The 24,416-nt window shown below is 46.6% G+C and overlaps 1 protein-coding gene across 1 annotated transcript; it reads right to left on the bottom strand.

Moving 5' to 3' along the window:
* Positions 1 to 236: 236 nt before the first annotated feature.
* Positions 237 to 15,226, bottom strand: SELENOT (selenoprotein T). Its single transcript, XM_066599706.1, has 6 exons — positions 15,026 to 15,226; positions 8,874 to 8,984; positions 6,419 to 6,545; positions 4,930 to 5,017; positions 3,222 to 3,377; positions 237 to 1,455 (listed from the first exon to the last, which is right to left on the bottom strand). Exons 1-5 carry the CDS (start codon positions 15,172 to 15,174, stop codon positions 3,250 to 3,252), a joined length of 603 nt encoding a protein of 200 aa, XP_066455803.1. The 5' UTR covers positions 15,175 to 15,226; the 3' UTR covers positions 237 to 1,455; positions 3,222 to 3,249.
* Positions 15,227 to 24,416: the final 9,190 nt, after the last annotated feature.

Below are 24,416 nucleotides of genomic sequence, written 5' to 3'. Positions count from 1 at the left end.
TGGGTGACGGACAGCCAATAGTGAAATGGAATGGTTGCCAGGCAGATTGTGATTAACTGTTTATTCTCCAACCAAAATCCTATATCATAAATGCATAAAAAAAAGACTATGAAATACGTAGTGCCACTCCAGACCACTACATTAGCACAGTATATTTTTGCGGGCCCATTCTAGTTCTTGCTATGGGGCCCCATGATTTCTGTGTACATGTATAATACAAATGGAGTCCACACACGTTCTGATGTTTTACTGTAATGGTAGGTTTATTTAACTTAATTTGCATCTTCTGTAAAGAGGACTAGTATAAAGGCTCAGTTTAAAAACTCTACATTAAGTCGAATACAACAGAATAGCTCCATCTTAAACAGTCGCTGATATATCTTCAATGGCAAAAAAATTTGTTTATAATTTAGAATAACTTAGTGATCTGCAATATAATCTTATTATACAGAACATCGACAGAACTAAACAACGCTAACAGTTTCGGGTTGTTGGAGTCCTTTTCGTTAGAGCATCACTTGAAACTATAAAAAGAACAGATTCTTATAAAAATTAGATATCAAAGACAGAAATTTTCAGGAGGAAAGTAAATTAGATAACCTATTCCAACACTGTAAAGGATGAATATAAAACAAGGTTTAATGCCAGCATTATGTGACGTATGGAACAATGAAAGAATGGCTTTAAAGGAGTTACCTAGTTATAAACTAATGATAGACTAGGCACAAGATAGGCCATTAAAGGGGTTGTCCAGGATTAGATAAATATGGCTGCTTTCTTCCAAACAGAGCACCACCCTTGTCCACAGGGTTGTGTTTGGTATGACAACTCAGCTCCCATTCACTTCAATGCAGCTAATCTGTAATACCACACACAACCCTATGGACAAGGGTGGCACTGTGTCTGCAAGAAAGCAGCCATGTTTTTCTAACCCTGGACAACCCCTTTATTAGTAGATTAGTGGAAGTCAAAGGCAGCAGACTTCCTCCCAAGGAGCGGTTTGCCAAATTATTGCACTTATGCACAGAGTTGACTTCTGCAGGACCCAAACGGCTCTTTTTCCACTGCATTGACCAGTTTTGGTATTATGCAGAAAGTTAATGGGAATTTTGCTTGTAAGTGCACTGACCTTGCAAACTGCTCATTAGCAGGAGTCCCAGGCGGCAGACCCCTGCCAATCTACTATTGATAACCTATTCTGAGCATAGACCATCAATAGTTTACAACTGGACAACCCTTTTAAAGTAAAACCGGGTTGAATCTACACAGAATTCATTGCACTGTGTCTGTAAAACTCCACAAGATGGCAGCACTCAGGAAAACTTTGCATGTAGAACTTTAAAAGGTACAACGAGATGGCAGAGACATCCAGCCTGCACTAACAGGAACTGTCTTCAGAGCAGGCCTTCATAAACACCAGCCCCGCTGATGCCTTCACAAAAGTCCACCTCATGCCTGGAAAGTATAAAAACAAAAGTTCATTAGAAGATATCACTAATGAATACCGATTTAATGAATGTGCTTTATTTATTTCCTACTACTATAGGCTTATTAGCCTCCAACCCCACAATTTAGGATTATGGGACCATCCAGCTAAAGCTGTGTCACTGACCCAGAGCTTACATATCATTCCCTGGTAGAGGAAAGAAGATAGCAACCAAGTCTCAACTGCAAAGAAAGAGGCAGGAAGACATCATCTACGTGTGAGAGGAGCACAGCTTGAACAAGGTAGTATGATTTAGTACACTGCTAGTATCATATAATAAGACACTGATGAATTGCCATGCCTCGGATATGGGTACTGCTACATGAGTGGAATTATTTTTTTGGACAACACTGCCATATAGTATTATATACACTCCTCAAGAAAAAAAAAATGAAGCCCCTAAGGAGTTGTCTTTTTGTTACAAAACTTGTGGTTACATCTCAGGCAGATATCCAAATGATTACAGTTGTGGCGATTAGATGAACAGTCTTACCACCTGAGACCCTAAAAGTGGTCCCACCTTTGGCCTATAAAAAGGCTTTCAGGGTTTCTTCTAAAACAGTGTGCAAATGTACAGAGAATACTGTTCTGAAAGCAAAGGGAGGTCACACCAAATGAGGATTTGATTTAGATTTTTTGCTAATTCACTTCAGTTTGTGAATTGGAAAAAAAAAAGACAGGAATTAGGTTTACCTGTTAATTCCCTTTCTTGAGGTCATCCTGACAGCATAGAGGCTTTAGGTGTATGCTGTCAGGATGACGAGGGGAAAAAAAAACTAAAACTTTTCACCTATCTATTTTTGAAATCAGTCCAATTTCGCCATTTTCCCCTACCTGCCTAAAACTTTTGCACAATATTATGCACATACATACAAAGTGCTTTCTATACACCTATGCGAGCCGTTTTCAGTTGCCAAAAGCAGCCGAAAAACAGCGTAGATAGCAGAGGGGGCAGAGCGCTGTAGCCCCCTCATTCTAGCCATCAGCTGGGGTCTTAGCAGCTGCAAGGTGAACTTCCCCAAACTGATCATTATTTTAGACAAGAGGCTCAAGCATCATTTAGCATCCACAGAAATGTCTAGCCGACCTATAGAGAAAGTCACCCCTGTTAAGGTCACATAATTTCAGATCATGTGAAACTGCCCTACGCTGAAATTTAAGGTGTTGGTTAATGTAGAAATTGTAATTTTGGCCTAAAGCCTCAGCAGCTTTATCATTAATACCACATCTACTGTAATGGAGCAGGCATTTGCCTTTTCCCCTGTTAATACTTCTCTTTACTGTTTTCTTACAACACACTAACAGGTAAGTCGTAAATGTTGTTCTCTAGTGCCATGCTCTAAAACTTTAAAGGGATTTTCCGGGACTGGACTATCCATGACCTATCCTCTGGTATTCAATTGGAGCTGTGCCTGCATTACCAACCCCGGGCCGCTGCAGTGTGGACGCATTGTCCATACGGTGCGCAGGCTGGATGACAGCTGATCCCCAGGGGTCCTGAGCAGCAGACCATTGCCGATCAACTACAGGTGACCTATGCAGGGGATAGCTCATCAATAGTTCAGTCCTGGAAATCCCCTTGAATTTATACAACAGGAGGAGTAATCATTAATATGGCAGATTCGGATGCAGTTCACACATTCTCCTCTAGTTTCATCGTATTTTACATTTACACCAGGCATACTATTGCCGCATAAGACCTTCTGCTGATGGCTACAAGCATCCATACACTTACAAGATTAATCTGGTGCTGGAAGATGTGGCTATGAACGGTGGTGGTTGGGAATCGCATCCATGTGAACATTTAACTTCATTTCATTATCAATAATTTGGACAAGCTGCTGCATTGATGGGAGATGACCAGATTCTAGCTTTGACCACACAGGTACATCTGGAAAACATACAGCAATTTTTAATGACAAGAGAAAACAACATTGTTTTACTAAGAAGATGTGAAGGATTACTCAGACAATCTATAGGGGGAAAGATGAAAGAGGAAGGGTAGCTGGGGCTCGCTATACATTACAACTAAAGACCTAACTTTTCTGAATCACCCGCCGCTCACAGTTGTCTGTGAGGGTGAATGCTCTGGTTGACGAATCGTCAATCAATCCCTGCCGTGACCTGGGCTTCTATAGTGACACAAGGCAGAAGAAACTTTCCAAGTGGTCTAATGCTAACAAATGCAGGGAAAGACCACCAAAAATGCCCAAACAGTACAAAAATGTGAGAACAGTCATCAGAAAATGGTCCAAATTGAACTGCGGCTGTATCTCACACCGTCATGTTACAAAAAGTGGTAGTAGAACACAAGTTGTGTGGCTTACGGGAGGACCCAGAAACTGTGGAGCGAGCCAACTCTATGGTGGGAGACCTATATGCATCCCTGTTAAAGCAAGTCCTGAAAGGTGCTGCAATAGCTCTTGTCACCATCCCACCCAGAGATCATTTTAGACAATTTCTCCTTTGGTGGACCAATGGGGAGGTATTTAAATTGCTGCAACATCAAAATTTGAAAGTGCCAGTCAGAAGAGTTCAGAGATGAGGAGGCTGATGGGAAACCTCGAAATCTACATTTACCTCATTTATCTATGCATTCATTGCTAAATTAAGACACGCTTACCAATAGCTCTACATTAGGGATTTATCCAACTACCTTACACTGCTGGTGTGTTCAGAACTGGAAACATGCCAGAGACAATATACATAATATACACTGAAAACCGTATATTTTCCAGTGACGCATGTATTACGGTTTGATTCAACAGCATCAGTTATTAAGTTTTATGATCGCTTTGTGGACCTGAGTACAAAGGGTTAACTAGTTAATTATTCGTAACTTAAACGGTAGAAGCAGTGACGGGCTGTAACTTCTCCGTGCAAAGGTTAACCAGCAGAGGTAACACTATACCTACAGCACCAAACACACCGTTAGAGGGGATTTACCCATTAAAGACATTTCTTCCCTAGCCACAAGACCGGCACTACAGTAAAGAAGTACTTTTATTGGGCAGGTGGGGAATGACGCCAGCGATCTCCCTCCATTCCACAGAAGTGAATGGAGTGGTAGTCACACATTTGCACCACAGCTCCATTCACATGGAATATTTGGGTGTGCTGGTGTAGGGATTGCTGAGGCTCCCAGCAGTTGGACCGCCAGCGATTAGGCATTTATTACACATCCATAGGAGATTTTTAATGAAAAACCTCTTTAGCTATTTACTGGGCATCACTATGTTAATGACCTCACAATACTCCCACGTGATCCAGTTTGTGTTACAGGACAGCTAAAGAAACTAAAGTAATGCAAAAGTGACTGCCAGCCCCCAAGGACTATACAAGATCCAATATGTAGGAAAGTTTTGCATTCACAGAGTTACATGCTGAGGGTCTACATGCAAATCGCTCCATTCTGCGCCTCGTGAACAATGTATAATAGTTACCATTCAAAGTGATCTCGAAGGCTCCAGTAGACATACACTGGTTCTCAATCATGTTGCTGAGGAAGAAAACCATCATACAGGCATAGATCTGGCAAGAAACAATGGATATTGCGATTATTTCTACTCAATGTCACAAGATTCACAAACTGTAAAATTAAGTCAACCACCACATTACCATAATCCATGTTTAAGAGAACACAAACATTTCACAGCTGAAAGTTGTTGGGGGAATTTCTTAATTAATTTAGAACAATTGGTGTTGGGGGAAAAAAAAAAAGTGATGCATTTTACCCTTTACACCCAAGTACTTTAGATTAAGGCCCCTTTCACACAAGCGACAACGATATCCCCGCGAGAATATCGCATCTGCGTGATATTGCGCCTTTATGTCACTACATAGTTGTACATGGCATGAAATATAAGGCCTGGCTACATATAAAAAAAAAAAGACAAAAGAAAAACAAAAACACAATACTTCATCTAACACCCACTGTCCGCTCCGCCGCACTTCTCACAAGTCCCTGGCACTAGTTTGAAGTCTCTAGTTTGGGGGGTTCAAAAACCCCGCCTCCAAGAAGTGCTGGCTCCGATTGGTTCTTGAGTGCCACGACTCAGCCAATCACTGCAGCACTCGATGAACCAATCACAGCCATTCAGTGCCTACAAAACATTAGTGTGAAGAAACCCATAAGAAAGCCTGGGCTTCACATACATGCGATTAGTAGCACTGTCGCATTGCTAGAAAAATTGCACGATTTTGTCACCCATGTGAAAGCAGCCTAAGGCTCAAGTATAAAACCCTAGTCCTCTTAAACTCCCACCTTCACTCCTTTTATATCATATGCAAGCATATCTGCCTTGTTACCAAGAGGCTTTACTCTGAATTTATTAACCCATTGGAGACATCCGTCATACATGTACAGAGCGGAATAGAGCCGAGCCAGCTCCATAAGTGGCATGTGTGGGCTGACACCTGGCCATAGCGGATGCAATTGAAGAGAACTCCATTCTCGTCTGTTAGCCATTTAAAAGCCGCTGTCAATTTGTGCAATGGCATTTAAATGCCCAGTGCCAAATAGAGTGCCCCACTTTAAAGCGGGGAGGAGAAAACCGATAAAACACAAAAATGTCAGTGCCCTCAAGGGGTTAAAGACAGTCACTTTATGTCTTAAGAAGATTTCCTTGTCTTACAGTATTGGCAAACATTTCCTGAGTAACTACTGTGTCTATTTGTTTCATCTTCCTGCTCTCAGCATGCAATGTTTGGTCTCAAAGCAGACACTTTGTTCCTTGGACGCAGAGAACAAGATGATGCAACCGCCAGCAACAGGTATCATTATATAACAAGTAACAACGTATGTGTGCACCGAGAAATCCATAACCCCTTCCCCAGGCATGAAAAGCATAAAGATATACCAAGTGTCTCCAACGGGTATCATTGCCCGATTGTCTGTACATGACCTACTGTCACTCGTACATGGTCACCAACCTTATTTTCTTGTCCCCACTGCCAGACACCAGGCGCTTGCATGCCAAAAACTGCAAAGGGATCCTTTCCAACGATTATTAATCCTATTAATACTAGCTTGAAGACTGACAGGAACGATGCAATGTGTCTAAAGGGAAGACAAACCATTACATTTCATCTATTATACGCACTACAATACTTCCTATAACCCTAGTAGTATGATTAATAGTCCTGTTGACTTTCTGTACAAAGGAGTACATTAGCTCCTAGGACGTCAGCAGCATACGTGAAGTTACGCATCTGCCGACTGCGTATTCAGCTCATAAGGTCAGTAGAAGCTGCATACAGATCAATACCCGGATGGTGGCAACAAAAACCTTTCAGTGGAAGTTATTAGGAAACAATACAGAACTAGAAGAACCATTTCTTCCAGAAACAGCAGCACACTGTCCACAGGCTTTATGCGGTACTGAAGCTCAGCTGCGATACCAGACAACCCACTGACAGCTGTGCAGCTGTTTCTGGAAGAAAAAGTGTATTTTCTTCTCCAGTACGACTTCTTTAAAAGTAGAAGTAGTAGTAAACTTAAAATGAGAAAAAAAAAAAATAAATTAAACCAACCCTCCAGCTCAAAATTGATTTAAAGGGGATTTCTCATGCAAAATGCAATTACTGACCGATCTTCAGAATAGGTTATCAATGGGTTGATCGGCCGGAGTATCCAGTGCTGGTTGACCGGTCAGCACTGCAATACACAGGGTCAGAGAGGAGGCCACTACTCCGACCCATGTAGCAGACGGTGCTTGTAACTGCAGGCGCAGTTCCCACTGATTTCAGCGAGAGCTGCGCCTGCAGTTACAAGCATTAACCGCTACACAGGGGTTGAAGCAGCGGTTTCTTCTGACTCCTTGGTGTGACAGCAGACACCTGCAAGTTGATTGGCCGAATGTCAGGCAGCAGACCCTAGCTGAACAACTCTGAGGATAGGTCATCAATAGAGATGAGCGAGCGTACTTGGAAAAGCACTACTCGCTCGAGTAATTTGCTTTATCAGAGTTTAGCTGTGCTCGTCCCTGAAGATTCGGGTGCCGGCACGGAGCGGGGAGCTGCAGGGGAGAGCGGGGAGGAACGGAGGGGAGATCTTTCTCTCCCTCTCTCCCGCCCGCTCTCCCCTGCGACTCACCTGTCAGCCGCAGCGGCACCCGAATCTTCAGGGACGAGCACAGCGATACTCTGATAAAGCAAATTACTCGAGCGAGTAGTGCTTTTCCGAGTACGCTCGCTCATCTCTAGTCATCAATAGTTTTTTGTGTGCAGAACCCCTTTAAGTCAGTACCTACAGGGGATGATTACCTGCCATTTATTTTTCCTCAGTGTTTGCTCCTTGGCTGCTTTTTAGCTGAGCTTTATTAGGGCACAGCTGTGATTTTGGACTACAGTTTATCTACTGTGTAATCTGAAGTAGTCTGGCACACACCCTGTCTCATCATTGGTTTAGGCTGCAGTAAAGGCAGATATGGGCTGTGTCACAGACTACTACAGATTAGACACAGTGTGGCTAAACTAGTATATAGTCACAGATAACAGCTCTGTCCTAATACAGCCAAAGAGCAAACCTGAGGAAAAGTAGTCATAGCCTGTAGGTACTGACATATATCAATTTCGAGCTTGGGAAATAGTGCCACTCTTGTCTACAGGCTGTGTCAGGTACTGCAACTCAACACTATTCTCTTGAACGTGGATGAGTTGCAATATGAGATACTAGTTATGGTCAAATGGTGTTCTTTTTCTGGGGCAAAAAAAGCGCACACTCGATCTCATACAACCACTTTAATGTGGCTCTTATGTGACTTTTCATTGAATGATATAATAGCTGAATAACTTGGTACAACACAACGCACTGCAGTGGCAATTATGGGAAAAAAACATTTGCCTACACAAAGGTATGGTATAGGTCAATAATAATGCTATGGTTTGATTCGTCAGCCAACAAGCACATTCGGGAAGATGGCTCAAATTAGTAAAAAATAAATAAATAAATGTTGCAGTTGCCCTTAGCAATTCAACTCTATCTTTCATTTCTCGGAGGGCCTTTGGAAAGTCAGAGCAGCACCCTTAGCGGTGGTCATAGGAATGTTTCATTATTTCACGTTATTCAGTCCCCATTAACCCCTTTAGTGGCGCGTCCGGAAAATCTCCAGGGCTTGCTGCACTGACCATGCAGTTAAACCCCGGAAGATTTCCGTGGACAGCTCTAGTGCTGAAATGCTGGCCGGAACACACAGTTATTGTGCCACTGTACACGTTTGCCACTTCGAATTACCTTAGGAAAATCTCTGGGGCTTGCTGCGCTGACATGGTAATAATAAACCTGCCACTGAAGGGGTTAAAGGACAGGAGCATACAGAGTTCATTTCATTATATAAAGATAAAGAAAGCTGAGAGAGTAGAACAACAAATACCGCACACAACTTACCTATAAAAAGGGTGGGGAAGATAATTCTCCCCCTCGATGCGGATGTCTGGGTACCGCTGGCTTATTACCCGCATGTACTCCTCAAACACCCGCCGATAACCTCAGGAGATACTGTGGGAAGGAGGAAACAAAAAAAAAAAAGTTCAGGTAAATGCAGGTTATTTCTAGTAACAATTTTTCTTGGGAATAAACTGTCATATTGCAAACATCTTTGCGTGTATGTCCCTTTAAAACAAGTATCCCAACTACAGGGAAACACCAGGGTTACTTGAGGTGCTTTTACACGAAACGATTATCGTTCACTCGACCGACATCACAGTTTACTCAGGTGGTCAGTTTAGACAAACAAATATACAATTTATCTTTAACAGGATCGATCAGCTATTCTCATTCACGGGTACAGTGACCGGCAACTAGTCCTATGAAAGCTTAAACTAGATAATTAATTAGGGTGGTTGCTAGCCTTAATTACTACACTACTGATGGCTAATAGCCTCTTGGATCGGAGGACCCACCAGTAGAGTACTAGCAGATCTCCAAGAAGCAGTCTTAGGCCTCATGCCCACAGCCGTGGCGGACTCTGCCAGTGGAATATCGCAGCGACACGGCGCCCCCCAAAGACCCAATACTCACCTCTCGTATCCGCCGCGTGAGTCTCGCAATCCAGCACGCATGTGCAGTACAGCGCATAACTCGCTGGCAGTGGGCAATGGCGCGGCCAGCGTCGAGGCGTAATCACGCGATACTTCCACTGTGGGCACAGCGGAAGTATCAGGTGACGGACAGCTTCCATTGACTACAATGGAAGCCGGACGTGAGTTTTTCCATGGCAATTAGAGCATGCCGCAATTTTTTTTTCACGCTGCGGAATTCCGCAGCATGAACATTGAGCTATTAGGTTCAATAGAACCTAATAGCCGCAGGATAATACCACGGATTTCTGCCGCGTGAAACGCGACAGAAATTCGTCAGTGGGCATTGGCCCTTGCAGATTTGATAAATGGAAATACTGGTATTTTCTACTCCTGACATAGAAACCATGCCACACAGGTGTATAGGCACTATCCCAAATATATGCCAGCTGGGTAGCCCCAGCACCCAACTGGCCCGTGTTGTAGTCTTTTCTCCATCACTGCCATCCAGATAAGAGGGAAGGGCAATTCCAAGAAAGGAAAATAATGTAATATTACACCAAGACATGGCACATGGAATGATACGACCCAAAGACAAGCCAAGCAGAGGTTGGAGTTACACCCCTAAACAGGAAAATTAGGCAGATTCATGTAGATACCTCATCATGTAAGAGCTCACAACGGGAGTAACAAAAACCAATCCTAATGATAGCAAAAAAAAAAGTCAAGGGTAAAGGCACCTTACAACTACTCCTTCACATTATGATGTGGCTTCAGAGGAGTTCTTATACTAAACCTTCCATGGGAGGTAACATTCACCTGGCATTACCCAACCTCTGTATACCCAAAGCTGAACATAATGTTCTTCTCATCTTGCTCATATGCCATCATCAGAGCAGTCCTACCTCAGTCAAAGGTATTCTTTAGGGTAGGTTCACGCAGGGCGGAAGTGCTGGGCAATTTACACAGCAGAAAATTCTGCGAAATTTCAGCATCTAAAACAGAGTTGACACATCTGACTTCGAGAGACCCAGCACTCCCCATATTTCTGAATTTTTCATGCCATCATTGCAGCCTTTCACCCAGGGGCATCTAGTGAGCGCAGCGCTGCTGATCAGGTAATGCCACTTCTGACACCTTAAGACCTCATGTACACGGGCGGGAGCCCCGTGGCGGAATCCCACCCTGCCTGGGACAGGAGGGCATTAAGTACCAGTCCGGTTGCATGTGGGTTGTCTGTAGTCTCGTCCGTGCATGTGGGCAAGCCCGCCGGCCAGCATCCCCCCCTCCCCCCCCTGCACACGTGCAGTGGGGATTTGTTTTTTTCTAAATCTCCTGCTTTCCTACAGCACACCCAGAGTGACAGTTCCGTGTGTGTCCATCGATCGGAAGCTGTCCCTGCGGGATCCACAGGAAGACACAGCAATTTGTTTTATTATTGGATGCTATAATTAAGCTGCGGGCGCCGAAGATTGTCTATGGGAGGCCTGAACTCCAGATCATCCGCACGTGTGCCCCACATGAATCCCGGAATTCAAACCCGCTGTGGACATGAGCCCTTAGAGACCTGGAGAGAGCCTTGGAGGAGCTGAGGTGGCCAAACAGCTACTGCAGCATTTTCCAACCTGTTCCACGGACAGGAAACAAGAACTGAGGAAATGAAGGGTGTTCCCACTTTTATAGAGATCTGGGAGGTTCCTGTTTCCTGTATATGGGAGGGGGTCTCTCATGGGTGCCATCATGGGCATAAGGTCATAAGAAAAACAAAGTTTTTTTGTTTTTTTTAAAGATTCAAAAAAAAAAACAAAAAAAACCCCAGTGTTTGACTACTAAATCCCCGCGACTACAGCTGCTTTATACATCTGATAATTGTGAAGGTGTTGATTATAATCAGTTGATAACAGATTGGTGTCCGAGTTGAGGTGCACTCCGTGATAAACACGTCACACTTTGTCTTTTTAGTTGTGTATTTATAAAAGTTTTTTCAGCCCTGCAAACTACCATCCCATCTAACGGCACTGCAGAGGAGCCATTAGCAAGACCATCCTTATATTACACCGCACGCACCCAAACAGACAGGTAGAAAGCTTCAGCAGATCATTTCCATAGCAAACACTGAAAACTGGTTACACAAGTTAAAAAATTGCGCTCAGATACGATTCCAAGGTGGACTCATGCCAGATTACCGAAAATATGCTGCTCGTAGCCTGCCAAATCTGCCCATACACCATAGACAGCGGCTCATCTGCCCCTGGAGAACAGTATCAGGCATACTGAAATCCAATATGCCCAATCCCTCTTCCCCTTCATAACTGTGGTCAGGTGAGACACCCTCATAGATGCCAGATATTTGGCCAGTCTCACCAAAATCAGGCAACATATGGCACGGGTATGGACACATTAAGGAGCTCTATGGAGCCTCGGTATTCTCCTCTGGAGGCACGGCTTCTGAGGTGTCTGATGTGTATGAGACCACGTATATCTCATCTCAGACAACATATTCTGAATGAAAGGAGTCTAAAGACCGCTCAGAACATTTTAGCACTGTGTCGAGGTCAGCCAACTATCTCCCCAATTGCAGATATTAAGGCTCCTTTACAATGAATGATCATTCAGATTTTCGCTGGATGTCAGGAATCTGAATGATTCTTCAGTGTAAATGCCGACACAAATCTGAACAGCGAGCCATAAGTTGTAAATTGTTCAGATTGTGCAGGCACAAAAAATAAGAAATCAGGAGACCACCGGCCCGCATTCATCTATGGACGTAAATCAGGAGACCACCGGCCCGCATTCATCTATGGACGTAAATCAGGAGACCACCGGCCCGCATTCATCTATGGACGTAAATCAGGAGACCACCGGCCCGCATTCATCTATGGACGTAAATCAGGAGACCACCGGCCCGCATTCATCTATGGACGTAAATCAGGAGACCACCGGCCCGCATTCATCTATGGACGACTGCCTGTCTACGGTGATTGGGCGCAGGCGAGCTGGAACACTCTCTGGCCCTCTCTGCCTCCATTCACTCCTTATGAAAGGCGCAGGAGCCGGCATCGCTGGGACCACTGTCTTAAGTCAATTGCAGGACTTTTTTTTGCATCCAAAGAAATGGAAACTGGATGGAATGGGGCTACCTGTTATTACATTTGTTAATAAAGCTAAAAAGAAGAGATGATCATAACACATATACTAAGGCTGCCTTCACATTTGCGCTGGGACCTCCGTTCAGTTTCCATCACAGTCCCAGCACAAAATACCAAAAGAAATCCCAGGCAGCTGAGCGGAAACCAAACGGACCCCATTATAGTCCATGAGGTCCGTTCAGCGCTGTTCGGTCTCGTCATAAAACGGACCCCGGTCAGCCAGGGGATTCCCCCCATCCCTGCTACCTGAATGGAGCAGGAAAACGGCACCCCAGCCGCAGGTGTGAAGGCTGCCTTAAGAGGGTCTTCACACTGGCGCGGAAATAGTGCGAGATTTGTGCACTGTGAGACACACAAATCTCGCACAGATATAAACCCCAGTCTTCTGAATGGGTTCATTCACATTAGTGATGTTTTCCTGCATGGCACCGCGTTTGTTTCACTCATTGGTTTTTAAAAGGGTCGGTGGCAGCAGCGCCGACCCCATTGAACACAATGGGAGAACTCCGCAATCCTCTTCTGCAGAGGGGGATTCCTTCATCCCCGCAGTAATGCACGGCTGTTTCCACATGATGGTGAGGGCAATATCTGGCCGTGATTCACGTCCCAAAGTCGCCCTCACCAGTGTGAAGGAGCCCTTAGGCCTCATGTCCACTAGAAAAATGGTGGGCATGGAGGCTCTAGTACCCTGTTGTACCACCTCTAGGTTGGATACAAGTTGTGATACAGGCGGGCATGGAGGCTCTAGTACCCTGTTGTACCACCTCTAGCTTGGATACAAGATGTGATACAGGCAGACATGGAGGCATCAAGTTTTTACTATACAAGCCAAGCTATAATAATGCTGATAACGAGCTCCACATCACTACTAGCTGTGTCCTTTTTCCGGGGTTTACTAAAATGAGATGAGAAGAACCCGAATTCTCCTGCACTGGCACGCCCTTCATTCTTGATGGACAGGCATATTAATCACCTACGTTATGGCAAAGGCTCCCCCACTGCATACTAGCGCCATGCTTTACTTGCTGTGACAACCACTGCTTGCAGCGTCCCCTCATCTCAGACACTGCCCGCCGCCTAATGCTTCCCCCTTATCTGCTGCCTGGATCCCCGCAACGTAAGCGTCATCCCGGTGACAGCAGGGGCAGCCCTAGGGCTCTCGTAAAGGGAGTTTTTTCCAAGCAAGAGCAGGCAGCAGATCGCAATGCACTGCTTACTAGCTGACGATCCTCATATACCATCTTGGCGTGTTCGTACGCCAGGATAGTGCATGCCGGGATCCTTTTAGTGTGCGCACATCACACGCTGTGCGCGAAGCACAATTAAAGTGATGTAAAGCTTGTTGCTGTGCATCACACACGGCATACGCTGCAAAAAACACCGCCCGCGTGACGGTCCTCGGCATTAAACAGCGAACGGCGTATGAGATCAGGTGACACTGCGGGTAACAGTCGTGAAGACGCACGCGGCTCTGGAAGTCACAGCGAGTACAGGAGAACGCACGCATGAGATCTCATCTAAGAAGAAATTAAACATGCCGGCGCGTCTGTGCGAGGGAGGAAAACTGTACGGTGGTTGTGGAGGCGGCGGGCGCGGCATATTACACAGCGATACGGAAATCTTATAGCCAGCGCTATTACACACAGAGCTTGGTTCTATGGTAAAAACTTGTTGACAGGTTCTCTTTAAGTGGGAGGCGGTCAACAAAAAAAATAAGTCTGGCCGCCAACACTGGGAGAAAAAGAAAAAACACTTTAGACCTCACCCCGCCATCTATTATTTCCTTAGATCAAGCCGTCATAGGCGCCGACGCTCCGGATCTGGACACGCCGGGCAGGGGCGGCACGCCATAACCCCCATTCGCTGGGCTGGTACAGCTTCAGGCCCGCTTTCTGGCATTTCCCCGACGAATAGCATGCAGGATTTTGCGGCGGAGGATCCGACACGGATGTGACATTACTTGTGAGATCAGTGCAGCGGCGGGGCCATGACAGCAGCGCCTCCCTCTGGAGCCCCCCACATGGAGCCCCTCTACATCACCATTGTATACTATGTAACCAGGCGGACTTGTTATTCCATCAGCCTGCATCACCCTCAGCACAGGCCTGCAGTGACTGGGGCTGCAGCCAGTCCCCTCTGTCACAACGCAGCCATTGCACAGTGTTGCACAAGCAGCGGCCTCCATACTGCACATGCCCGGCTCCCCTGAGGCCGCCCCGTCGCTAGGTGCAGCCATTACTCAGCACTCCCTTCCCCCTTCAACACCGGGGTCAGCCCTGGAGCCCCCCTGACACAAGGTGACCCCGCCGCGGACATACGGAACGGCGCTAGGACCCGGCGCTGTGCAAACACCCGGTGGGCTCTCACTCACCATATCTGGAACTTGAGCAGCGGCCCCGCCGTGTACTGCATGCGCAGCTTCCTGCTCGGGACACCGTCGCCATCCGCCCAGGCCGCGCTCAGCATAGAGGCCAGCACCCCGCTCACCAGCAGCAGCCACGGCACGCACCGAGCAGCCATCCTGATCCCGGACTACAGCGAGCCGGGGACAGCCCTGTGTGACGTAATCACGTATACAGAGAGTGCGGGGCCAATAGTGTCGCTCACCATGACTACTGAGGGAGGCGTGCCAGTACTACGTCATGACGTCACAGACAGGCTGGGATTGTGGATGGAGATGGGCGGGGCTTGCGTGTCTCAGAAGACCTCTCAAAATCTTTGTGGCCGTTCTATGAGGGCTTCTGTATTTATTACCAGGTTTCCTCTCTGGATGCTCCATCTCTGGCTCTCTGTCGTCCTTGAGCTGCAGGGTGGAGACTAGCTGCTGTAATGTCCCCCATACACTGAAGAGGTTATTACACCATTCATAGTATGGCAGGCAGATATGATTCTGGTGATACCAAATACAGGCTGTGTCTCCATATGGGCACAAGAAAAACACTGAAAAAATACAATTGTAGTTGTGTGAATGAATTTTTTTATCTTTCAGTAACCTTGGGTGTTTTTTTGCAGAGTGAGCTGCAGTTCCTCTTGGTACCATTTTGGGGTATTCGCAACTTTTGGGTCACTTCCTAGACCCAACCTCCTACAGGCTCCCCACAGCAAACTCTGAAAATGCACTGAAGCCAAATCTGCACCAAAGACCAGCTTCTCATGAGTGCAAGTGCTTTTGCGTGTGTCTGAGCACTGCGTGTATTGCACACGCATCGGTATATTTTACTGTCTGTCCCTGCCAGGCATGTTCATGTGTGTGCGGCCAGTAAACACAGATTGAAATCCCTAATGAGTTCCAGACGTGTTCAGTGTCTTGTGGAACGACGCAGTGTTTGGCGCACCTCCTTGTGTATTACATTTGCGCACCCCACATTGACTTTTAATGGGTCCTCTGGTGCACAAATACGCAGAAAATAGAGCATGTTCTATTTTTTTTGCACGACTGAAATGCACACGCTAAATACGGGGATGTGAATGAACCAGTGAAATCAATGGGTTCTACTATCTGCGTATTGCATGCATAAATTTAGCGCAAGCAAATATGCCCGAGTGAAGCGGCCTGAACAGTGTGGATTTGGCCATGGTGGTCATTGCAGATCTGCTGTGAATTTTAACCCTTGTACTTCCACACTGCAGCATCAGGGGCATTTCTAGGGTCAGGGCAGATCGGATACCTTTGGCTTCACACTCTCCAGCATCCCCAAACCGTTTCCCAACCTACAGAAACCCTTTACCTTACGCTATCCCTAATTCTGTGCCTGTTGCTGCCCTATCTGCCCCTATTACTGTACCAGCTGGTGGCACAGTGCCCCCACTACTATATTTTAGAAGTAAATGTGTACTAACTATAGATGGAGGAGGCTCGCATTCAGGGTCGCTCAGGGTTGTGAACGACTAAATTGCCCATTTTTAGTGCATCACGCAGTTTAATGTAGGGACTTCAGAAGCATGTCCGAGGCAGACTGGGTCTACAGCCCCAAACTCAGAGCATCATACAAGTTCAGGTCCGGAACCACTTCTGATGTCCATATGTGCAACAGCTGGATGAAAAGCCAGTATGATTAGTATGAAGGCTTTCATCTGATTTTTTTTTTTTTTTTTAAATTCTTTATTAAACATTTTCATTATGGTTTACATACAATCGATTAACTGTTAAATGATTCCAACTGGATACTATAATATTTAGGTAACTTTGACAGATATTCCCGTAACAGCTTGTGATTACTCTAGCTGGTCCGAGTTGTATTTCTATCAGAAATTGAGTCTTGTTTCCCTGGACCGAGTCTGTCTGAACTTTTGGTTTTCCACTAATCTCTGCTGCATAACTACTCAGGGTAACACCTTAATGAGAACACACATTTATTGGGGAAGGAAGTGGGGCGGAAAGGATCGGGAGGAGCAGGTGGGGTACACAAACGTCTACGAATGATCTCAAAGTTGAGCGAACTCTGTCGTGCTCTGAAATTCTATCCAATGGTACCAAGTCTTCCTAAATTTGTTTTGCGTACCTCTCAGTGTGGCCGTAAGGTCCTCCATCTCCATCGTCCAGTTTACTGCGTTTAACCACATCCTTACAGTAGGGGGATCTGTCTGTCTCCACATTCTGGGGACACAGGATCTCGCTGCGTTAATTAGGTGACGAAGCATTGAGTTCTTGTATGTAGAAATGGGTACCTCGCAGTGGTGCAGGAGGAAGAGGGCCGGTGTTTTGCTTAAGGTGTATGTGGTGAATTTGGATGTAATTCTCCACACCTCCGCCCAGTAACTCGTCAACAACGGGCAGTCCCAGAATATGTGCAGTAGTGTCCCCTGTTCTGATCCGCATCTCCAGCATAATGGGGAGACCGAGGGGAACATCTTATGTAGGTGGGAGGGCACCCTGTACCAGCGGGACAGGATCTTGTATCCTGATTCTTGTATTTGACTTGATAGGGAAGTTGTGTGCGTCAATGTGTATATTCTCTCCCTTTCCTCTGGGCTGAATGTTGTATTTAGGTCCTCCTCCCACTGCAGCATGTATCTCGGGGGTGGGTTTTCCTCTTGTGTGTTTAACATATTATACATCCTTGACAGTGTGTGCCTAGAGGGACCTTCTTCGCTACACGCTGTTTCGAATTGTGTCTTAGGGCGCGTGTACAGGTTGGCGTGGGGGAGGGATCGCAGAAAATGTCTTAGCTGAACACTTTGCCAGAATGTTAGCCCAGCTAGGTCTCTCTCACTTCCCGGGTCCTCATCCGTACACCACTGGCCCTCTCTTAGGAAGTGGCTTGCCCTGAAATTCCCTCTCGCAAGCCTCTCTTGGTATATTTTGCCCTCATTGCCCGGTGGGAAATCCGGGTTGCCCAATATCGGGTACATGGGGGAGGGTCTAGGACATACTCCCGCCTCCTCCGTGATCCTAGCGAGACTTGTTAGTGTGGGGCCGATGGTTGGGTGGTTTGTCAGTTCTGTTGTGGTCAGATTATTCCTCCATGGGAGTACTACTAGGGGTACCGATGTCGCCATCTGTTCTAGGTCTATCCACTGTTTGGCTCCCCTGTGTCTGTGCCAGTCTATTATGCGAGCAAGATGCACTGCCTGGTAGTACCGGGGGAAGTTCGGCAGGCCCATCCCTCCCTCCCTTTTTGATCTAGTCAAAATGTTGCGAGATACCCGGGTAGGTTTAGATGCCCAGATGAAATTAGACATAAGGGAGAGTAGTTGCCGGAAGAATTGCCTGGGTATGTGTATCGGTAGTGCCTGAAGTAGGTAAAGCACTCTCGGTAAGATGTTCATCTTAAATATGGCCCCCCTCCCGAACCATGAGAAGAGCCCCTTTGTCCAAGAATTTAGATCTATGCGGATCTTGTTTATTAGGTTCGGGTAATTTGCGGGAAATAACTCTGTCACCTTGGGCGTCAAGTAGATCCCTAGGTATAGGATTTTGTCTCTCCTCCAGGGGAATGAAAATGCGTCTTTGAGCTCTTCCGCGAGGGTCCGTGGGAGTGAGATATTCATTGCCGCGGATTTCTGGTAATTGATCTTAAAGTTTGATAATTTAGTGTATCTATCGATTTCTGCTACCAGGTTGGGTAATGATATTCGCGGTTTAGTAATGAAAAATAGGAGGTCGTCCGCGTAGGCCGCGATTTTATACGCTGTGTCTTTAAGGGCTAGCCCCCCTATGTCTTGATTGGACCGGATATGGTTTAGGAGAGGTTCGAGGCATATGACGAAAATCAGTGGCGACAACGGGCATCCCTGTCTTGTCCCGTTTGTGATGGGAAAGGGGGATGAGAGCAGACCATTTACTCTGATTTCTGCAGTTGGGTTGGAGTACAGACTCGCTAGCCACTGTGTCATGTGGGGTCCCGTCCCGAGTTGTGACAGGGTGGCGAATAGAAAGTCCCAGTCCACCCTGTTGAATGCTTTTTCTGCATCCGTTGACAGTATACACATGGGGGTGGATAATTTTTCCGCGAGATGGATCAGGTTTATGGCCTTTATCGTGTTATCGCGGGCTTCTCTTTGTGGGACAAAGCCCACTTGGTCTTTGTGTATCAGTTGCTGTAGGTAAGGGGATATTCGGTTTGCTAGTATCTTGGAAAAAATTTTTAAATCTGTATTCAACAGAGAGATGGGCCTATAACTCTGGCACTGCGCCGGGTCTTTCCCCTCCTTTGGGATCACAGTTATGTGGGCTCTCAGTGAGTCTCTGGGCATTTCGTGCCCCATTGTCAGTGAGTTGTATGCCCTTAAGAACTGGGGTGATAGGATTTCTATGAATTTTTTGTAGTATGGTGAGGTTAGACCGTCTGGGCCTGGTGCTTTCCCCGAGGGGGCTTCTGACAGAACTTTGGATAATTCGTTCTTCGTTATTGGGGCGTCCATTACTTCTATTGCTCCTTGCGTAAATTTACCTAGTTTTGCTTGTTGGATGTACTCCTTGATCCGATTTTTGCGTGATTCTCTGTCCTGCTCTGATTGGGGGGGGGGGGGAGGTTGTATAGTTCCTGGTAATATTCCCTAAATGCCTCTGAGATCTGTTTAGGTATGTGCAGAGTCTTCCCTTTAGAGTTTGTGACTTGTGGGACATATGTTCTCTCCCTGGCGTTGCGTAATGCCCGTGCCAGTGTCCGGCTAGGCTTGTTGCCGAATTCAAAGAAGTTCCTTCTGCACTTTAACAGGTTAGTCTTCGCCTGGTCTAGACTTATTTTACGTACTTTGTCCCTCAATTGTGCTAGTTCCTCTCCTTGCGTCCTATCTAGTGATGATTTGTGGGCCAGTTCTAGGGTTTGTATGCGTTTTAATAGCTCTTGTAGCTGTGCTCCTTTTTGTTTTTTGATGTGAGCCCCCAAGCTAATGAGAGACCCCCGTATAACGCACTTATGCGCTTCCCATACCGACATGGGGTTTATTTCTGGGGTGTTGTTTTGTTCGAAGTAGTTTTGTAGAGTAAGGCTTAGTTTCTCTGCTACTGTCGGATCTCTAAGTAGGGATTCGTTTAGTCTCCAATTCCATTCTCTTTTGTGTATAGTGGGGAGTGTTAGTGTGAGGGTGACTAGGGCATGGTCCGAGAATGTGATGCTATCTATTTCAGCTTATATGAGCTGGGCCAAGGAGGAGTGGTGTACCAGAAAGTAATCGATTCTGGAGTACACATTATGTGGTGGGGAGAAGAAGGTGTAGTCCTTAGTGGTCGGGTGTAAGATCCTCCAAGCATCAATCAGCTGGTGCTTGTGTAGGATCTTTTTGAACCTGCGGTGCGTGGATGTTGGGAGGGAGATGCTTCCTCTTGATGTATCTACTTGTGGGTCTAGTGACATGTTGAAATCCCCCCCAAGTATCAGGGTGCCCTCCTTGAATTCACCCAGGTCCTCCAGGGCCCTTTCCAAGAAGGACGCCTGGTTGGAGTTGGGAAGATACAAGGTTGCCAGTGTGACTTGTGTATTTGCGAGCTTACCCTTGACGTATAGGAATCTTCCTCCCGGATCACCGCGCGTCTCCCCATGCTCCCACGGGATGATGTTCGATATTAGGATTGACACCCCCTTTGTTTTGGCCTCTGCGTTTGTGCTGTGATACGCTTTCGGGAATCTCGCGTTCTCGAACCTCGGGACGGCGTCTGTGCGGAAGTGGGTTTCTTGTACAAAGGCTATCTTTGCCCTTTTCTTCCAGAGGAGATGGAGGATAGAGGACCTTTTTTCCGGAATGTTGAGCCCCTGCGCGTTAATGGAAATCACCGAGAGGTTAGCGTGGTCTGTAGACATGGTCAATTGGCTAGGTAACCTGGAAGTCAAAGACAGTTATTAAAGACTTGTGGTTAGTAACTTGGGTAGATGTGGGGAGGGATGGGAGGGGAGGGTAAGAGGGGGTGGTTAGTGGACAGGGGATTTGACAGACACAGTAAGAATAAACTATTAATTACTCTATACTTTAACCCCTTAACGACGGCCCCATCGGGAAACTACGTCCTCAGAAAGTGGGCCTTAATCCTAGAGGACGTAGTTTTATGCATCCTCTTTGGATTGATGCCCACTGGCCTGAGGACGTGACAGCTCCATGCTGTCGGTGCCCGCAGGTAGCCGACAGCATGGAGCTGTCATCCCAGGATGCGGGCAGTCCCCCCCGGCATTGCGATCGGCGCTATACAATGAATAGCGCCGATCGCAAAAAAGTAAAGAAAACAGTGTTAAAAAGTAGTAATTCAGCTGCTATGATGGATCGGATCCATCACGGCAGCTGAAAATACTCACACGGCTTGTCGGCGGTGTCCCCCGGAGATCTGGTCCTCCCGGACCCGCCGGCGGCCTTCTGCGCATGCGCGCCTGACGATGACGTCACGCGCACGCGCAGAAGCCCGGGAGTCCCCGGCAAATTTAAAATCTCCTGGCTCCCGGCTCCTGAAGGTAGCCGGGAACCAGGAGGTGTTACCGGGGACCACTGTGAGCGGTCCCCGGGCCCGCGATCACCGCTATCCATTGCGATAGCGGTGATCGCGAAAAAGTTTAAAAAGTAAAACAAAAGTAAAGTTTCACCTCCCCTCATGGATCGGATCCATGAGGGGAGGTGAAGATACTCACCCCCGGTCCTCTGCGATGTCCCGGGACCCGAAATCCCCGTCTGCGCATGCGCGCCCGATGATTGCCATCGGGCGTGTGCACAGAGGGGCTCGAGCCCCGGGAAATTCAAAATTGCTTTGCTCCTGGCTGCCATGTGTAGCCAAGAGCAGAGGGATGTCACCAGGGACATGATCACTGTCATCCAATGGATGACAGTGATCATGTAAAGTAAAAAAAAAAGTGCAAAAAGTAAAAAAAAATAAATAAAAAAAGGGGTAAAAGGTAAAAAAAAAAAGTGCAAAAAGTAAAAAAAAAGTTTTAAAAAGTTAAAAAAAGCTTGCGTTTCATCTCCCCCCACGGATCATATCCGTGAGGGAGGATGAAATGACGTACCTAAGGCCTGCGGATTTATCCGCGGACCTCACCCCAGCTTCTGCGCACGCGCCCGTCACCAATGTGGCAGGCGCATGCGCAAAAGCCGTGGTTTTTTAAAATCTCCCTGCTCCTGGCTACAAAACCTAGCCGAGAGCCTGGAGATCTCACGGAGGGCCGCGGTGAGCGGTTCCTGATCACGTGTTCGCCGTTATCCAAAGAATAATGGCGATCACGTAAAAGTTAAAAAAAGGTGAAGCTTCATCTCCCCTCACTGATGCGATCGGTGAGAGGAGATAAAAAATTTTACCGGAGGTCTCCATATTTACACCCCGACGCAATCTTCTTCCGTGAACTTTCCCGTATTCTGCGCATGCGACCGCTGGCAAAACACCGGACACATGCGCAGGAGTCGGGGAGCCCAGGAAACTTAATATCTCCTTGCTCTCGGCGACCAACGGTCACCGAGAGCCTGGAGCAGTGACGGGTGGCCTCGTTGAGCGGTCCCCAGTCACGTGAAAAAATGGTAGCGATCTACCTTAGGCCGGTCTCACATGACCGGATAGGAATTACGGATTCCGCATGCGTTTGATTAGCGGTAATACGCAGATCAATCGCATTGGATTACACAATTCCGCTCACATTAGCAGGTTGGAATTACGTAATCCACTCGCAGAAAAGAGAACGCAGCAGGTTCTATTTTACCGCGGATATCCGCAACATAGAGCCCATTGTGCTCCATGGTCATGGATATACCCGCAGCCCATACGCAACTACGTTGTATACGGGCTGCGGGTACCCACGTCATCGCTAAGCGACGGTGCGGGAAATACAAACAACAACAAAAAAAAGTGTACTGCGCATGACCGCCCGTGTAAGTACGCAGTTATGCGCAGTACATTACGCGGCCGTACGCAGGGTCACAGCCGGGATCCGCTGCGGGCCTCCACAAGCGGATTCCCCATACGGCTGCCTGAGCCCGGCGTTATTCAGACCGCTACCTGTAATACGCAATTTACAAGAAGCCCCGGGAACGCCCGCCTTCATGCAGTTCCAGGAGCACCTTGTTGAGCGCCTTCTGTGTGAGACCGCCGCACCTCATCAAGCTTACGGAGACTCACAGAGCGCCACTTTTTACACCCCATACCCGCCACTGAGGTCAAGAAATGACTCCCAAAAAGCATGAGAGGAGGGGGGATACCCGGTTTTATTGCCCCATGTGCCCATCCCAACCAGCCTCCATAATTACCCGTCTTTGGAAATACTACACAGTTCACATTATTACTTTTATCTAAGATTTGGGGAACGCCGAAAAGGGCGTGGGGGGGGGGGGGATTTTAGGGAGTCAATTTTTATTCCGTACAAATGAGCAATGGGGCCTGGAATTTATTCAGTTATGCCCTGCAATCCAACTGGTGTTCCCTCCATTACAGGCCTTGCCATGTTTCCTGTAAGTAGATTAGGGCCACAATGGGTATGTTTTTGAACACGGGACAAACGGGGGGATCCATTTGGGGGTGAACGTCTTCATTCCTATGTAAACTGTACAAAAAAAAAAGTTTTTAAATTGACAAAATTGCCAAAAAAATGAAAATTGTAATTTTTTCTTCTGCTTTGCTGAAATTTATTCAAATACTGTGTGGTCAAAATACGCAGTACACCCCTAGATGAATTCGTTAAGGTGTCTAGTTTTTAAAATGGGGATATTTGTGGGGGTCTTTATAGTTTTGGACGCTCAATGACTCTATAAGTGGGCAATGGGGCCTGGAATTTATTCCGTTGTACCCTAAAATCCAACGGGTGCTCCTTCCATTATAGGCCTAGCCATGCGTCCTTTAAGTAGATTAGGGCCACAAGGGGTATGGTTCTGAACACGGGACAAACAGGGGTATCCATTTTGGGGTGAAAGTCTTCATTTCTATGTGTGCTGTACAAAAAAAACAGTTTTTAAATTGATACAACTGCCAAAAAAATGAAAATTGTATTTTTTTTCCTACTGCTTTGCTTAGATTTATTCAAAAATTGTAGGGTAAAAATACACAGTACACCCCTAGATTAATTCGTTAAGGGTCTAGTTTTCAAAATGGGATCATTTGTGGGGGTTCTCTGTCGTTTTGGCCGCTCAAGGGCTCTACAAGTGTGCAATGGGGTCTAAATCACCTTCATGCTAAATTTCTGTTCTGAAAGCCACCAACTACTCCTTTCATTTTGCGCCCCGTTGTGCATCCAGACAAAAGATTAGGGCCACAATGGGTATGTCTCTGAACACGGGACAAACAGGGGTATCCACTTTGGGGTGCAAGTCTTCATTCATGTGTGTGCTGTACCAAAAAAGCAGTTTTTAAAACGACAGAA

The sequence above is a fragment of the Eleutherodactylus coqui genome, chromosome 1 (genome assembly GCF_035609145.1).
Source record: "Eleutherodactylus coqui strain aEleCoq1 chromosome 1, aEleCoq1.hap1, whole genome shotgun sequence".
Lineage (NCBI taxonomy): Eukaryota > Metazoa > Chordata > Amphibia > Anura > Eleutherodactylidae > Eleutherodactylus > Eleutherodactylus coqui.
Note: the sequence above shows the minus strand (reverse complement) of the source record. Positions and strands in the feature narration are given on the sequence as shown.